We start from the raw sequence: 12,265 nt of genomic DNA, 5'->3' as shown, positions 1-12,265 counted from the left end.
TGCACAGCTCTCACTTTGCTTGCCCATCCCTCCTCCCGCCTCGCTGTAAAGCAAGCAAAGCACCTGTCCTGGAGTTTCCTCCTCCTCCTCTTCTTGCTCCAAGCGAGGCGGGAGGAAGGACGGGCAGGCAAAGTGAGAGCTGCACAAAGCGGGGCAGAAGCCATATAAGCAAAGCGAAGCAAGCAAAGCGAGAGCTGCTTACATGCTCTGCGCAGAATTTTTTTTCTTGCTTTCCTCCTCTAAAAACTAGGTGCGTCTTACACTCAGGTGCATCTTATGGAGGGAAAAATACGGTCTCTTTTTTGCATCCAGGCAAAAAGAGGTGCCTAGCACATACCATCATGATGAAACTTAAGTGCACCTCCTTCTCAACGGGAGAGGTGGGCAACTGCTCATCAGTGAATTCAAGACAATTTTGTTTAACCAGGAAGTTGCTCTAAAGGTCAGGATGTCCTCAGGATGCAAGTGACTGGGCATTTAAGGGCAACGCTAATAAAAGCCTCAAATAACCAGGGGTGGGTAGCACACAGCTTCTTGGGCGACACCCATACTTCAAATCTCAGTTTTCAAAAAACAAGATGAGAAAGCGTCGACCTCTCATTCGCAAAGAGGCCATCAAAAGAACAATGTTTGAAAGCAGCAAACCACCTCCCAAATCTGTCACCCCCAAGCTCTTTCCATGCGCAGCTTCTAATCTGGTTAATGGCCTGCGTGGCATCTCAATCTGCGCTCTCAGGTTTGGCCCAATATTCCATTTCATGGGATTATTCTTGCTCTGGGAAAAACCAGTGGGTCCTCTGTTCACCATGGTTAATCATACTGAGTAATCAAAGGGTGGTGAGGAATACTGAAAAGGCCTGAACACACCTTGGTCTGCATCTTCCTATGCTCATCCCAACGTCACAGCTTCCGCTGCCTGAACAAAGGACTCCAAGGCCCTGGCGGGGTGTTTGAGTGATTATATTACCACCAGCTCCTTTCTCCTGCTGACTGGGCTGGAGGGCTCCCCTTTGCAGTATTTGCCAAAGACCATACTTTTTTCTTTAGGAAGTCTTTTCTAAAAACGGAGTCACTTGACAGAAACCAATTGGATTACTGCATTTAAATCCAGCTGCTGACAACAGGCGTTTTAAAATACAATAATCACTTCTTTATATTTAAGCTGGGAACAAAATTATGCCCTGAGCAAGGTTGTCCACCAAAATTACCAAACTAAAGAGAGAGAATTGGCAAGCAAGTCAAGTCAAAGTGGATTTACCAGTCGGAGCATGCAAGAGTAAATCCAATTAGGGAAACGTTACAAAAAGCCAGAAAGCTACATAAGGAATTTGCGGTCTTCACACTCCAGTGTTCCTTTCCTAATGTTTAGTGCCTATTTTATTTGTCTCCTTGGGCTACGGATTGCTATGCAGCACAAAGCAATGCCGCTGTAGCAGGACGGAAGTGCAGCCTCATCTTTCAACATGAAACCGAACATCATTTAGTGTTGCATCCTTTGTCAATATCCAAAAAACCAGGCTCCCTGCCTCCGAAGCTTTTCAACGGATCTCCCAACCCAGGTTTCTCCAAGACTTGCAGCAGGTATAGGGGGTAGGCTTGCAACCCTTTCTGGGCAACCGTGAGATCTTTAAACCAATAAATCCCTGGGAAGTCAGGTTCCCAAGGGCACACAAGACATGCAAGCACTCCCAGCCCAGCACATACACCTCCCAAAGCTCCAGAAGAATTGTGTACAGTGGCACCTTGGTTCTCAAACGCCTTGGTACTCAAGCAACTTGGAAGCCAAACACTGCAAACCTGGGAGTAAGTGTTCCGGTTTATGAACTTTTTTCAGAAGCTGAACGTACTCCGTTTTGAGTGTTATGCTTCTGTTTTGAGTGTTACACTGAGGTCTGTCCGTTTCTGCTATTTGTTTTGCGTTTTTGTTTCTGCGGGTCTTTTAGTGTGTGTGTGTGTGTGTGTGTGTGTGTGTGTGTGTGACTGGGTGGAACCCAGTTCAGCTACTGATTGGCTGATTTTGTGACAGCAGTACATTGCTTATTGCTTTCATTTTATGGATCAATGGTATAGTTAGATAGCAAAATTCATGTTAAATTGCTGTTTTAGGGGTTGTTTTTAAAAGTCTGGAACGGCTTAATACAATTTGCATTACTTTCTATGGGAAAGAGCACCTTGGTTTCGGAACACTTTGGTTTTGGAACGGATTAAGTTTGAGAACCAATGTACCACTGTATTCAGTTTTATTTTACCTGTTAAGTTTATGTACCACTCTTAACCCCACCCCATCCCCAGCCAACAGTCTATGCTAAGGGCCGGTTCATAAAATTCTTTCAGCATACAAGAATTTGGGTGGACCTAATCCTGGCATAGTTGAGCACACTGAGGGAAATAGTTGTTTGACTGTGTTACTGTGGGACGACTGACTACTTGACAAAGCAATCCAACAACCAATGAATCCAAAACAGCATTCTGATGAAAGGGGGGAAAGTTCTGCAAACTGATCTCAAGTTTTCTAACGTGACTGCAGTTACTCGAGCTGAAAACATGACTTTACTCCTTTACTCCAAGAATATACCCCACTCCCCCAAATTTGGGGTGCTGCCTCCCCCCCACTTACCTGTTTTACATTGTATCCTGCCTTTGCGCTAGTTTCAATAAACATTACATTCAGCTCTTTGGCTTTCCTCTCCCCTTCTTCAATAGATACTTGCCTGGAGAAAGAGGGAACACATTGACCAAGATGACATTACAGGCTCCTGCAATCTTGACTGCCCACCCATCCTGCAGCCGCCTCAATCCCCAAAAGCATCTACAGAACCGCTACCAGCTTCCACATTCTAGGCAGTCCAAGACATTAACATGAACAAGGAAGACCTGCATTTTTATAGCACTGTCAATGCACTTAAAAAGTAACCCAACAAAGCAGACCCTCAATAACTCAAGGATTTAATACTTTTGCAGATTTTTACACAGATAATAAGGGATGCATATTTCAGGAAGGGTTGAGGCTAAGCCAAAAACTTCAGTGAATAGGTGGGCGTTGCGCTAGTGTTTGGAGGAAGGCTGGGAGTGACACCAGGCCACTCTGAGAGAGCAAAAGAGAAAGAGCAAATGCATTTTAAGGGAGCAGGAAGTGAAAAGATGACTCATTTCTCTAGGAATCTTCCTAACTCTCTGGAGGAGGTTTGCCCTCTCTTCAAGAGTGCTCCTTGGAACTGTCAATTCATATCCCACACCTCTTTTTGGCTGTAAGCGGTACATGAATCACCATCAGTTAACCTCTTAATACCGTATGTTTCTCTTGAGATCATCTCTACTGCTCCATTACTTTTCTCCTTTTGCAAACTGACTATCTGAACATCAAAACAAAAAAAATTTTTTCCTTCCAGTAGCACCTTAAAGACCAACTAAGTTAGTTCTTGGTATGAGCTTTCGTGTGCATGCACACTTCTTCAGATACACTTGAAACAGAAGTTGCCAGATCCCTCTATATAGTGAGAAGGTGGGGAGGGGTATTACTCAGAAGGGTGGTGGGAATGGGTGATTGGATTCTTATCTCATTATACATGACAAAGCCATTTTTCACCTTCTCACCCCTTGCTTTTTCCTGTAAGACCTATTGCAGTCGTTAAGAGTCGTCAACAGGCTCATCACAGCTATCTGCCAATCACCCATTCCCACCACCCTTCTGAGGAATACCCCTCCCCACCTTCTCACTATATAGAGGGATCTGGCAACTTCTGTTTCAGTGTATCTGAAGAAGTGTGCATGCACACGAAAGCTCATACCAAGAACTAACTTAGTTGGTCTTTAAGGTGCTACTGGAAGGGAAAAAAATTTTTTGTTTTGACTATGGCAGACCAACACGGCTACCTTTCTGTATCTGAACATCCTAATACTGGGTGAGGTGGGGGAATGAGCATACGGGTTCAAGATGCACTGAGGTTATGATTTCCATATTTCCCAGGCTTCAGCCCCTCAGGCCTCCAATTACAGCCCTATACCTGTGGAGCTGCATACAGCCCAAGGGCCAAATCATACACCATGCTCTACTGTCGCACAGCACAGACTCTCTCAATATAAAAACCATTCGGATTGGCCACAGCGGCAAGGAATGAGTTGCCTTACCTCTTATCTGCTAGATCTGTTTTGTTCCCTACTAGCATTATGATGACGTCGCTACCTCTTTCCGTTCTGACGTCATCAATCCATTTTGTGGTTTGCTGGAATGAGTTTACATCTAGGAAGGAAAAGTAAACAAGCAGGGGAAAGTCACCTTACAACATTCCCATCACTCTCAAAGCATCTGCGCGTGGTGCACCAGGTTGTCATCTGTGCCAGAGGTTAATTAAGATTTTGGTGTGTCGAAGACTGCAGGCAGGATGGTGCAGAGATGACGGGTTCTGGACAGGGTCGCCCTCTCATATAGGGAGCAGGTTTGCAGCTTGGGCGTAACTCCTGGGTCCAATCCTGACACTGGAGGATCAGGTCTTTGTCCAGATACAGTTGGTTTGCCAGCTATGCCCCCTTTGGGACAGAAGTGACATGGCCACTGGACTCCATGTTCTAGTAGTGGTTCTCAAAGGCTGTGGCAGGCTGGGTAATTCCCTGAAGTTTGGGCCACAGTAGTAGTCATCTCTTTATTCAAAAAGGGCCAGATATAGACCAATTAGTTTGCTATCTGTAATTAGCAAATTAAATGCAAAGCATCTTCATAATAAGCTAGTTGATTGGATAACTGATGAAGCTATTCTTGCCAAACAGCAAGCAGGATTTAGACAAGGCAGATCCACTATAGACCATGTACTAGCCCATTTTATAGAGAAGTATGTTAGGAAACCAGGTGGTGTACTACACACAGCTTTCATTGATCTGAAAGCTGCATTTGAGTCAATCTCTTGAATAAGGATGTGGGATAAGTTGAACTCTTCAAGTATAAGGGTGTGGCAGGACAGGACGGCAAGTGTGGCTGGAAGGTTCAAGGACAATCAAAGGAAAATTTAAACATTTCAGTTTAGCATAGTATAATATAGCATCAAAATATTTATTTCTTTGCAGAACGTGGATTGGTATCGTTTCAAAATGAGAGCAAGAGCATCAAGTGATACTGCAAGCTCATGCCTCTCATTGCGTTTGTATACTTTCATATGAAAGAGGCTTGTTTATAATTATATTTGGGAGTGATTCATGTTCTTATGTAGCTGCACTGTTTTATACGTTCTGGATGTTCCATGATCATATTACAAAGTGTGTTCTATGTTATAACTCAAGGACTGCTAGTGGGTGTTTCTTTTCCTTTTCCAATGTATTTCTTATCAATTAGACATCTGAAGGCAGCCCTTTTTAGGGAAGCTTTTAATGTTTAATAGATTATTGTATTTTAATATTCTGTTGGGAGAATATTCTGTTCCCCAGAGTAGCTGGGGAAACCCAGTCAGATGGGCAGGGTATAAATAAAAAATTTATTTATTTATTTATTTATTATTATTATTATTATTATTATTATTATTATTATTATTATTATTATTATTATTTAAAATGGCCTGGTGTGAGAAAAATAATATTCTGAAAGTGAGTCCCAGAGAAAAAGTTTGAGAGCCACTGCTTTAGACACTTCTAGATTGGATTATTGCAGTGGGGCTAGCCTTGAAGACTACTTCAAAACTTTTTATTTTTTCAAAATGCCATTAATTGTTTCAAAATGGCTGGAGTTCTGTTTAGATCTCACATAATATGTTAGAGGGGTTTTTTCCTCTGGTGGCAGATGACAGAAGCTATGACAACACGAGACCAGTGTAAAACCAAATCAAATAAAGGTTTTATTACAAAACAACGAACAGCAAAGCTTGTGGGTGTTTTTCCTTGAAGGCAAAGTCAAACTGCAACTTTTCCTCCTTTTGTAGTCATGACCAGCTGTACCCAATCAGCCCAAAGCTTACAGAAACAGTTCTTAAAGGTACAAACTTTTTTACTGTTTCTTTGCAGACTGACTCCCAACATAATACCCATTTCAAAAGAACTGCGCTGGTTGTCAACTTTGTCTCTGGGCTCAGTTCAGGGTGCTCATGTGAGAATTTAAGGCTCTAAATGACTCAGGTCCAAATATTGCAAAGACTGCTTCCTTCCCTACAGACCCTCTTGGAAGTTTGGCTCAGCAGAGGAAGCCCTTTTGGTAGTTCTGCCACCCACAACAGCTGGGGGGAAGGGAGGTGGCCTGTAAGTGGGCACCCGCAGCAGCAGCAGCCCCTAAGCCGTGGAACTTTATTCCCACAAGGGTACATCCGGCAACCTCACTATAAAGTATTTGGTGAATGCTGAATATTCACCACTTCGCCATGACCTTTGACACCTGGGGTCCCCCACTATTTTTGTGATTGTAAATTGTTTTAAATTGTTTTCAGTTCTGCGTTTAAAATGGTTGTGCCTCTCCCTGTGACCTTAGGGAGAAGGGTGTGTAAATTATTATTAGTAGTAGTAGTAGTAGCAGAAGTAATATTCTCAGCACCTCCAGTGGAAGTGGGCCTGAAGTAACAGAAAAACAACATGTATTATCTCCTAGAAAAGAGCTTCTTCAAACTGCATTACAGGGAACCTCTGTAAAAGGGGGGGGGGAGGGAAGACCTGCTAGTTCTTTCCACCGCCCCAGTTCAGAGATGGATAACCCTAAATGAGAATGAAGCATGTAGCCTTTCCCTCATGGCTGAGTTGAATAAAAATGGGGGAAGATGCAGCACTCTGCCTCCTGGGCCATTCTACAGGGCAGGTGGCAGGTCAGGCTGGCATTCCTATGGATGCACAGAGACTATAAACCACATCCTACTACAGTGGTACCTCGCAAGACGAATGCCTAGCAAGAAGAAAAACTCGCAAGACGAAAGAGTTTTTCGTTTTTTGAGTTGCTTCGCAAGACAAATTTCCCTATGGGCTTGCTTCGCAAGACGAAAACGTCTTGCAAGTTTGTTTCCTTTTTCTTAAAACCGCATTCCTATGGGAAACCGTGCTTCGCAAGACGAAAAATTCGTAAGACGAAAAAACTCGCAGAACGAATTAATTTCGTCTTGTGAGGCACCACTGTACTTACTTAAACTGCTACCTAAAGGTAAAGGGACCCCTGACCATTAGGTCCAGTCGTGGCCGACTCTGGGGTTGCGGCGCTCATCTCGCTTTATTGGCCAAGGGAACTGGCGTACAGCTTCCAGGTCATGTGGCCAGCATGACTAAGCCGCTTCTGGCGAACCAGAGCAGCGCACGGAAACGCCGTTTACCTTCCCGCAGGAGCGGTACCTATTTATCTACTTGCACTGGCATGCTTTCTAACTGCTAGGTTGGCAGGAGCAGGGACCGAGCAACGGGAGCTCACCCCGTTGCAGGGATTCGAACCGCCAACCTTCTGATCGGCAAGTCCTAGGCTCTGTGGTTTACTCTCCCATTAATACATGCTTGATTCAGAGTCTGTGGGCCCCTATAAAAGGATGGTCACGGACCTCAGCTTTAAAAAAAAGGAATTTATTTGTTAATTTGCATTGTTGAGAAAATTACTCCAGAAGAGCTGAGCTATGGAGTTCACACAAATTAAACTGGGCAGAGAACAAAACCAGGAATATTTCTGTATGCTTGTTATCTGCATGTTTCTTGGGGGGGTGGGGTAGAAATAACACCAGCCTTTCGGTGTTTCTCTCTGCAAAATTTGCATGTAGGTCTGGACAGAGAATGAAGCAAAATGTAGCCCTGAACTTCATTTTATCTAACCTTTCTCCACCCAAAAAGACAGGCGAGAAGGGGGCTTGAAAGTAGTCGGGCATGGAAGAACATTGTCACACCTGCACAGAATGACAATTGCACACGAGTGGTTGAAAGGAGGACTGCAACAGCCTTGCTGCTGCTCATGGATTTATCTTTCTCAGTCCCTTTTGGGGACAGAGAGCTTGGTACGTTTTATTCCACTTTCCTGGCAAACAGAGGCAGCTCACAGCAGTTGAAATCCAACGCAAGCAACAGTTAAAACCCAAAACAAAAAGGCGCCGAGTCCCAGCATGATATTTCTTGGCAATGTTTGGGGGGGGGGGGAGTCAGTTGCATAGAGCCGGAACAATTCTTCATCTGACGAGAACTGAGCCCATTCCCCAGTTGTGAGCAAGAGAGGCGCTAAGTGTTAAAACTGCTTTCGCTGCAGAGATTTCATTGGCCTACTTCCATCCGGAGTTATCTGAGGCCGGCTGCTTCCCTAGACTTAAAAACAGAGGAAGTTCACTCAGCCGACGTGGACTTAAATAGCAACTTATTGAGCAAGGAATGACACGCATGCTCAAGAGTTTGGGGCAGGGGGAGTGATTGCCTGAACAACAGTTTGCATCCTAAAATAAATTAACGGAAGAAACAGCTTGCCCCCACGCCCCACTAAAGCCCTTCTTGAGGGTTAGGAAGCGCACCTAAACAAATGAGTTGGGGGGCTTGGAAGAGAAGGAGATGGGGGGCTTTCGTTCCAAGAAATTCCTTGCGTTAGCTTACATTAAAAATAATTAAGAAACATGAAGTGTTTGTTTTTAAAAATTTCAATAAAGTTTTTTTTTGGGGGGGGGTTGCCTATCTAAGTATCTAAGCCAGTGTGCCTTGGATGGGCTCAGTTGATTTAGAGCGTGGTGCTGATAATGCCAAGGTTGCAGGTTCGATCCTATACGGGACAACTGCATACTCCTGCATTGCAGGGGGTTGGACTAGATCGTGGGTAGGCAACCTAAGGCCCAGGGGCCGGATCCGGCCCAATTGCCTTCTAAATCCGGCCCGCGGATGGTCCGGGAATCAGCGTGTTTTTACAGGAGTAGAATGTGTGCTTTTATTTAAAATGCACCTCTGGGATATTTGTGGGGCATAAGAATTCATTCATTCCCCCCCCCCAAAAAAAATATATATAGACCAGCCTCCCACAAGGTCTGAGGGAAAGTGGACCGGCCCCTTACTGAAAAAATTTGCTGATCCTTGGACTAGATAATCCTCAGAATCCCTTCCAACCCTACAATTTTATGATTCTATAATCAGAACCCAAAGCACATTTGTTGTATCCATTCAAGAGAAGTCTGGCTGGTTAAATAACATACATTTTGCTTTTTTTATCCTTGAATGCCAACAATTCTGATTCCATCTGTTTGTTCCACACAGGATGATTTGAGATGAAGCTGCAAAAAGTTTGGTTCTCTTGCAACTTAAGTTGTTTTTGTTTTGTTTTTTTAATTTAAAAAATGCTTTGCTTGTGTTTTTCGTTTGTCATGTGAAGGTAAGTTTTTTTGTTTTTGTTTTTAAAGAGTTCTTAAAGATGTACATACCTCGGTTGGAAATGAAAGAGCAAAACTGATTAGGAAAGAAAGAAATGTGGCACATGAGAGGGGAGTGTGTCACAATCCTTGGAGCTCACACCCAGCTATTAGCAGCAGCGGGGAAGCAAATAGCAGATGACTTCAGTGGAGAAGCTCAGTTTGAGAATTACAGTTTGCAGAAGCCAAACACATGACAGTGACACCCACAGAACAGCAGATAACTAAGAAGGCGATGAGGTCAGCTTGCTTTTCAGGAATTCTGGGCACACAGGGTGGGGTAGGGGAAGAGAAGTGAAAAATGGAACAGAAAAGAGGTAGAGGTTTTGCTTCAAGGGTGAAAACCCTAGCACACCTTTGGGCAAACGTACCACGGCCCACTCAAGAAAAGAATCTTGCAGATATAATGCTGTGTATAGGAGACAGTGCTTAAAATTTAGGACATCAGGAGTGCCAGGGGTCTCGCTTGTGAAGCCTGGAAGAGCTCCTCTTTGAAGTCCCCAATGTGCACGTTAATTTTGTGTAGCCAGCAGTGAGGAAATGCTTTCTGCACGTGCTCAAAGACACTCTTCATCAATGCACATTGCAGGTGCATGTTCCGGCTAGCTGCAAGGTTCGGCTCAAGTGAATCCAATTCAAAACGTGTCCCTACACACAAGATGTTTGGAAAACAATAGAAAGTCTCCCACTTGAAGCTCCAAGCCAGAACATTTTCATGCCACAATGAGGAACAAGCAGGTGAAGGTGGTATGGCATGCACAGCTAGGCTTGAAGATGTGTGTGTGTGTATAGATGTGAGAGAGAAAGAGAAAGAGGGAGGGAGGGAGAGCAGAGAGTACCAGAAATGCAGAAATTTCCCCCCCACTCACTTGTGATATCATAAACAACAACTGCAACAGTGGAGTCACGAATGTAGCTAGGAATCAAGCTCCTGAACCGCTCTTGACCTGCTGTGTCCCACAATTGCAACCGTACCTAACGGAAATCAAGTCAAAACAAGCAAGAAAAAAAAAACAAAGTCAAAGCCAGAGCAAAATATACCTACTTGTGATATCGTAAACTACTACAGCAGCGGCAGAGTCACGGATGTAACTGGGAATGAGGCTACGGAAACGTTCCTGACCCGCAGTATCCCACAGCTGCAACCTGATCTGTGGGATGGGAGAAAATTAAAAAAAAAAGCCAAACTGCCACTAAAAATGAATCAATTTTTGATTGCTTTTTTTTTTAAGAACAAAAAAAGCGAAGTAAAAATGATATAAAACTCATGCATGGAAGGAACCGCTTTAGGGTTGCGTGCGGAAGCAGAAGGGCGGGACTTTTCGGCGACCCGCCCATTCTGGCAGGCAGGGAACAGATTGCGCAGCTGCCAATCATCAGAGGGCAGCGCCAATCTGCAGCTTTCCTTCACAGGCAGTAGAAGTGGGTGTCTTGCTGCAGCTTGCAGGGGAATGTTTATAAGCATTCCCTCCAAAGAGGGACCTTCTCTTGTGCCAAGGGCAGGGTGGCTGAAAGATCAGACCAAATCGGATCTTTCATGAGGAACCAGTGGCTGTCAACAATCAGCAGAGCAGTGATCAAATGGGTTTCATCAGCAAAGCCAATCGCCAGCCAGCGGCCATGTAGAGAGAATCATTTTGGTTAAAAGGAGCGTGTCAAAACACAAACAAACCAGCATTCATGACGGGCATTCACATAAAGCGATCTGACAATGCCCCAGAAAGGACCGGGGCTTGGGACAGTGAGAAGCCTAGGATCATCGGGGGCACCCACACTGCTGGACGCTGGTCTAGTGCTACAAATAATTCCATTTAGATTCCATGAATATCATCTCTGCCAATACATTTCCTAATATACCAGCCTGGGGGAAAGCAACTGCCATGTTAAGAGATGGAACCAAGAGGTGGCAAACAGTGGGGTTGCCTTTTAACTTTGCAGCATCTGAGAGCAGGCAAGCTCCCCTGCTTTTTGGTTAAAACATTTTTGTTCTCGTGGGTCCTTGGGTATCGGGAGAGTATCACTGCTGTTTCATTCGCAGATGTGAGAGGCAATTTTGTACTGGTCGAAGTACTGTTTAACAAACTTTGTTATCAAGTTATGTGTCTGGCATTATTTATTATGCACAGCCTTCTGCATCCTTTGGGTGAAGGAGCAAGAAATAAGTGATACAAACCAACCAACTTCTGAAGCCCAAATTAGCTTGTCTTGTGTTGTATCTGCCTTCTGTTTCCCATTTGAAAGGGGCATGGTTTGAAGGCACAAAATGTAGCATCTTTGGCTCCATCACAGAAGATGGGTTATAATGAGATAACTAAAAAGTAAATATATATCCATTGCCTCAGTGTTGTTCCAAGGATTAAAAACAATGTACAATAAAATTAAAAACCGGAAAGCTCTCTCTCTGTGTGCGTGTGTTTAAAGGGACAGCATCCTTTTGTGACAGCCAAATTTGAGCTTCTAAATCAGGCATCCAGCCCCTCTTTTATGTCTGTCTGTAATGGTTAGAACCATAGCTTCAACTTTCCCCTTTTCTTGCAAGGAATCCTATTCGGAATAAGGGTATTTCCCTTTAAAAAGGGGAAAAGTTGACAGCTATGGTTAGAACCTATGTTGGGGGGTGAAGGAATTGCTTTTTAACAGTTCATGTTTTGATATTATGCTTTGATAATATGAATAGCTTGAATATCTTGAATATAGCAGCCAATAAGCTTAAGAAATAAATAATACAATAAAATGTTATTCCTTACAAGCAGCTCTGATTGCTTGGGTTGAAGAAACAGCAGCAGATATTGCAAATAAAGAAAAACAGATGCAGGGAGCAGAGGACCACTTTTCCATTCTGTTCAGTGACAGACCTGGAAAATGCAAATGTCTGCATCCTCCTGGCTCAGCAGTGGGGAAACTGTGGGGCTTCCAGATGTTGCTGGATTACAATTCCCATCATCCCTGGACATGGA

General features: G+C 44.0%; 1 protein-coding gene across 3 annotated transcripts in view; it reads right to left on the bottom strand.

Moving 5' to 3' along the window:
• RAB6A (RAB6A, member RAS oncogene family) overlaps positions 1 to 12,265 on the bottom strand; it is a 57,987-nt gene that overhangs the window by 5,925 nt on the left and 39,797 nt on the right. For 2 of the 3 annotated variants that reach the window (XM_053385384.1, XM_053385385.1), the window contains exons 4-6: positions 10,178 to 10,283; positions 4,129 to 4,240; positions 2,618 to 2,711 (exon numbers count right to left, since the gene is read on the bottom strand). In XM_053385384.1, the coding sequence (XP_053241359.1) occupies positions 2,618 to 2,711; positions 4,129 to 4,240; positions 10,178 to 10,283 (312 nt within the window). Of the gene's footprint in view, positions 1 to 2,617; positions 2,712 to 4,128; positions 4,241 to 10,177; positions 10,284 to 10,353; positions 10,460 to 12,265 lie in introns of all 3 variants that reach the window. The other variant, XM_053385383.1, reaches the window with a different exon arrangement.

The sequence above is a fragment of the Podarcis raffonei genome, chromosome 4, assembly GCF_027172205.1.
Source record: "Podarcis raffonei isolate rPodRaf1 chromosome 4, rPodRaf1.pri, whole genome shotgun sequence".
Taxonomy (NCBI): Eukaryota; Metazoa; Chordata; class Lepidosauria; order Squamata; family Lacertidae; genus Podarcis; species Podarcis raffonei.
This window is presented reverse-complemented; position numbering and strand designations above follow the sequence as displayed.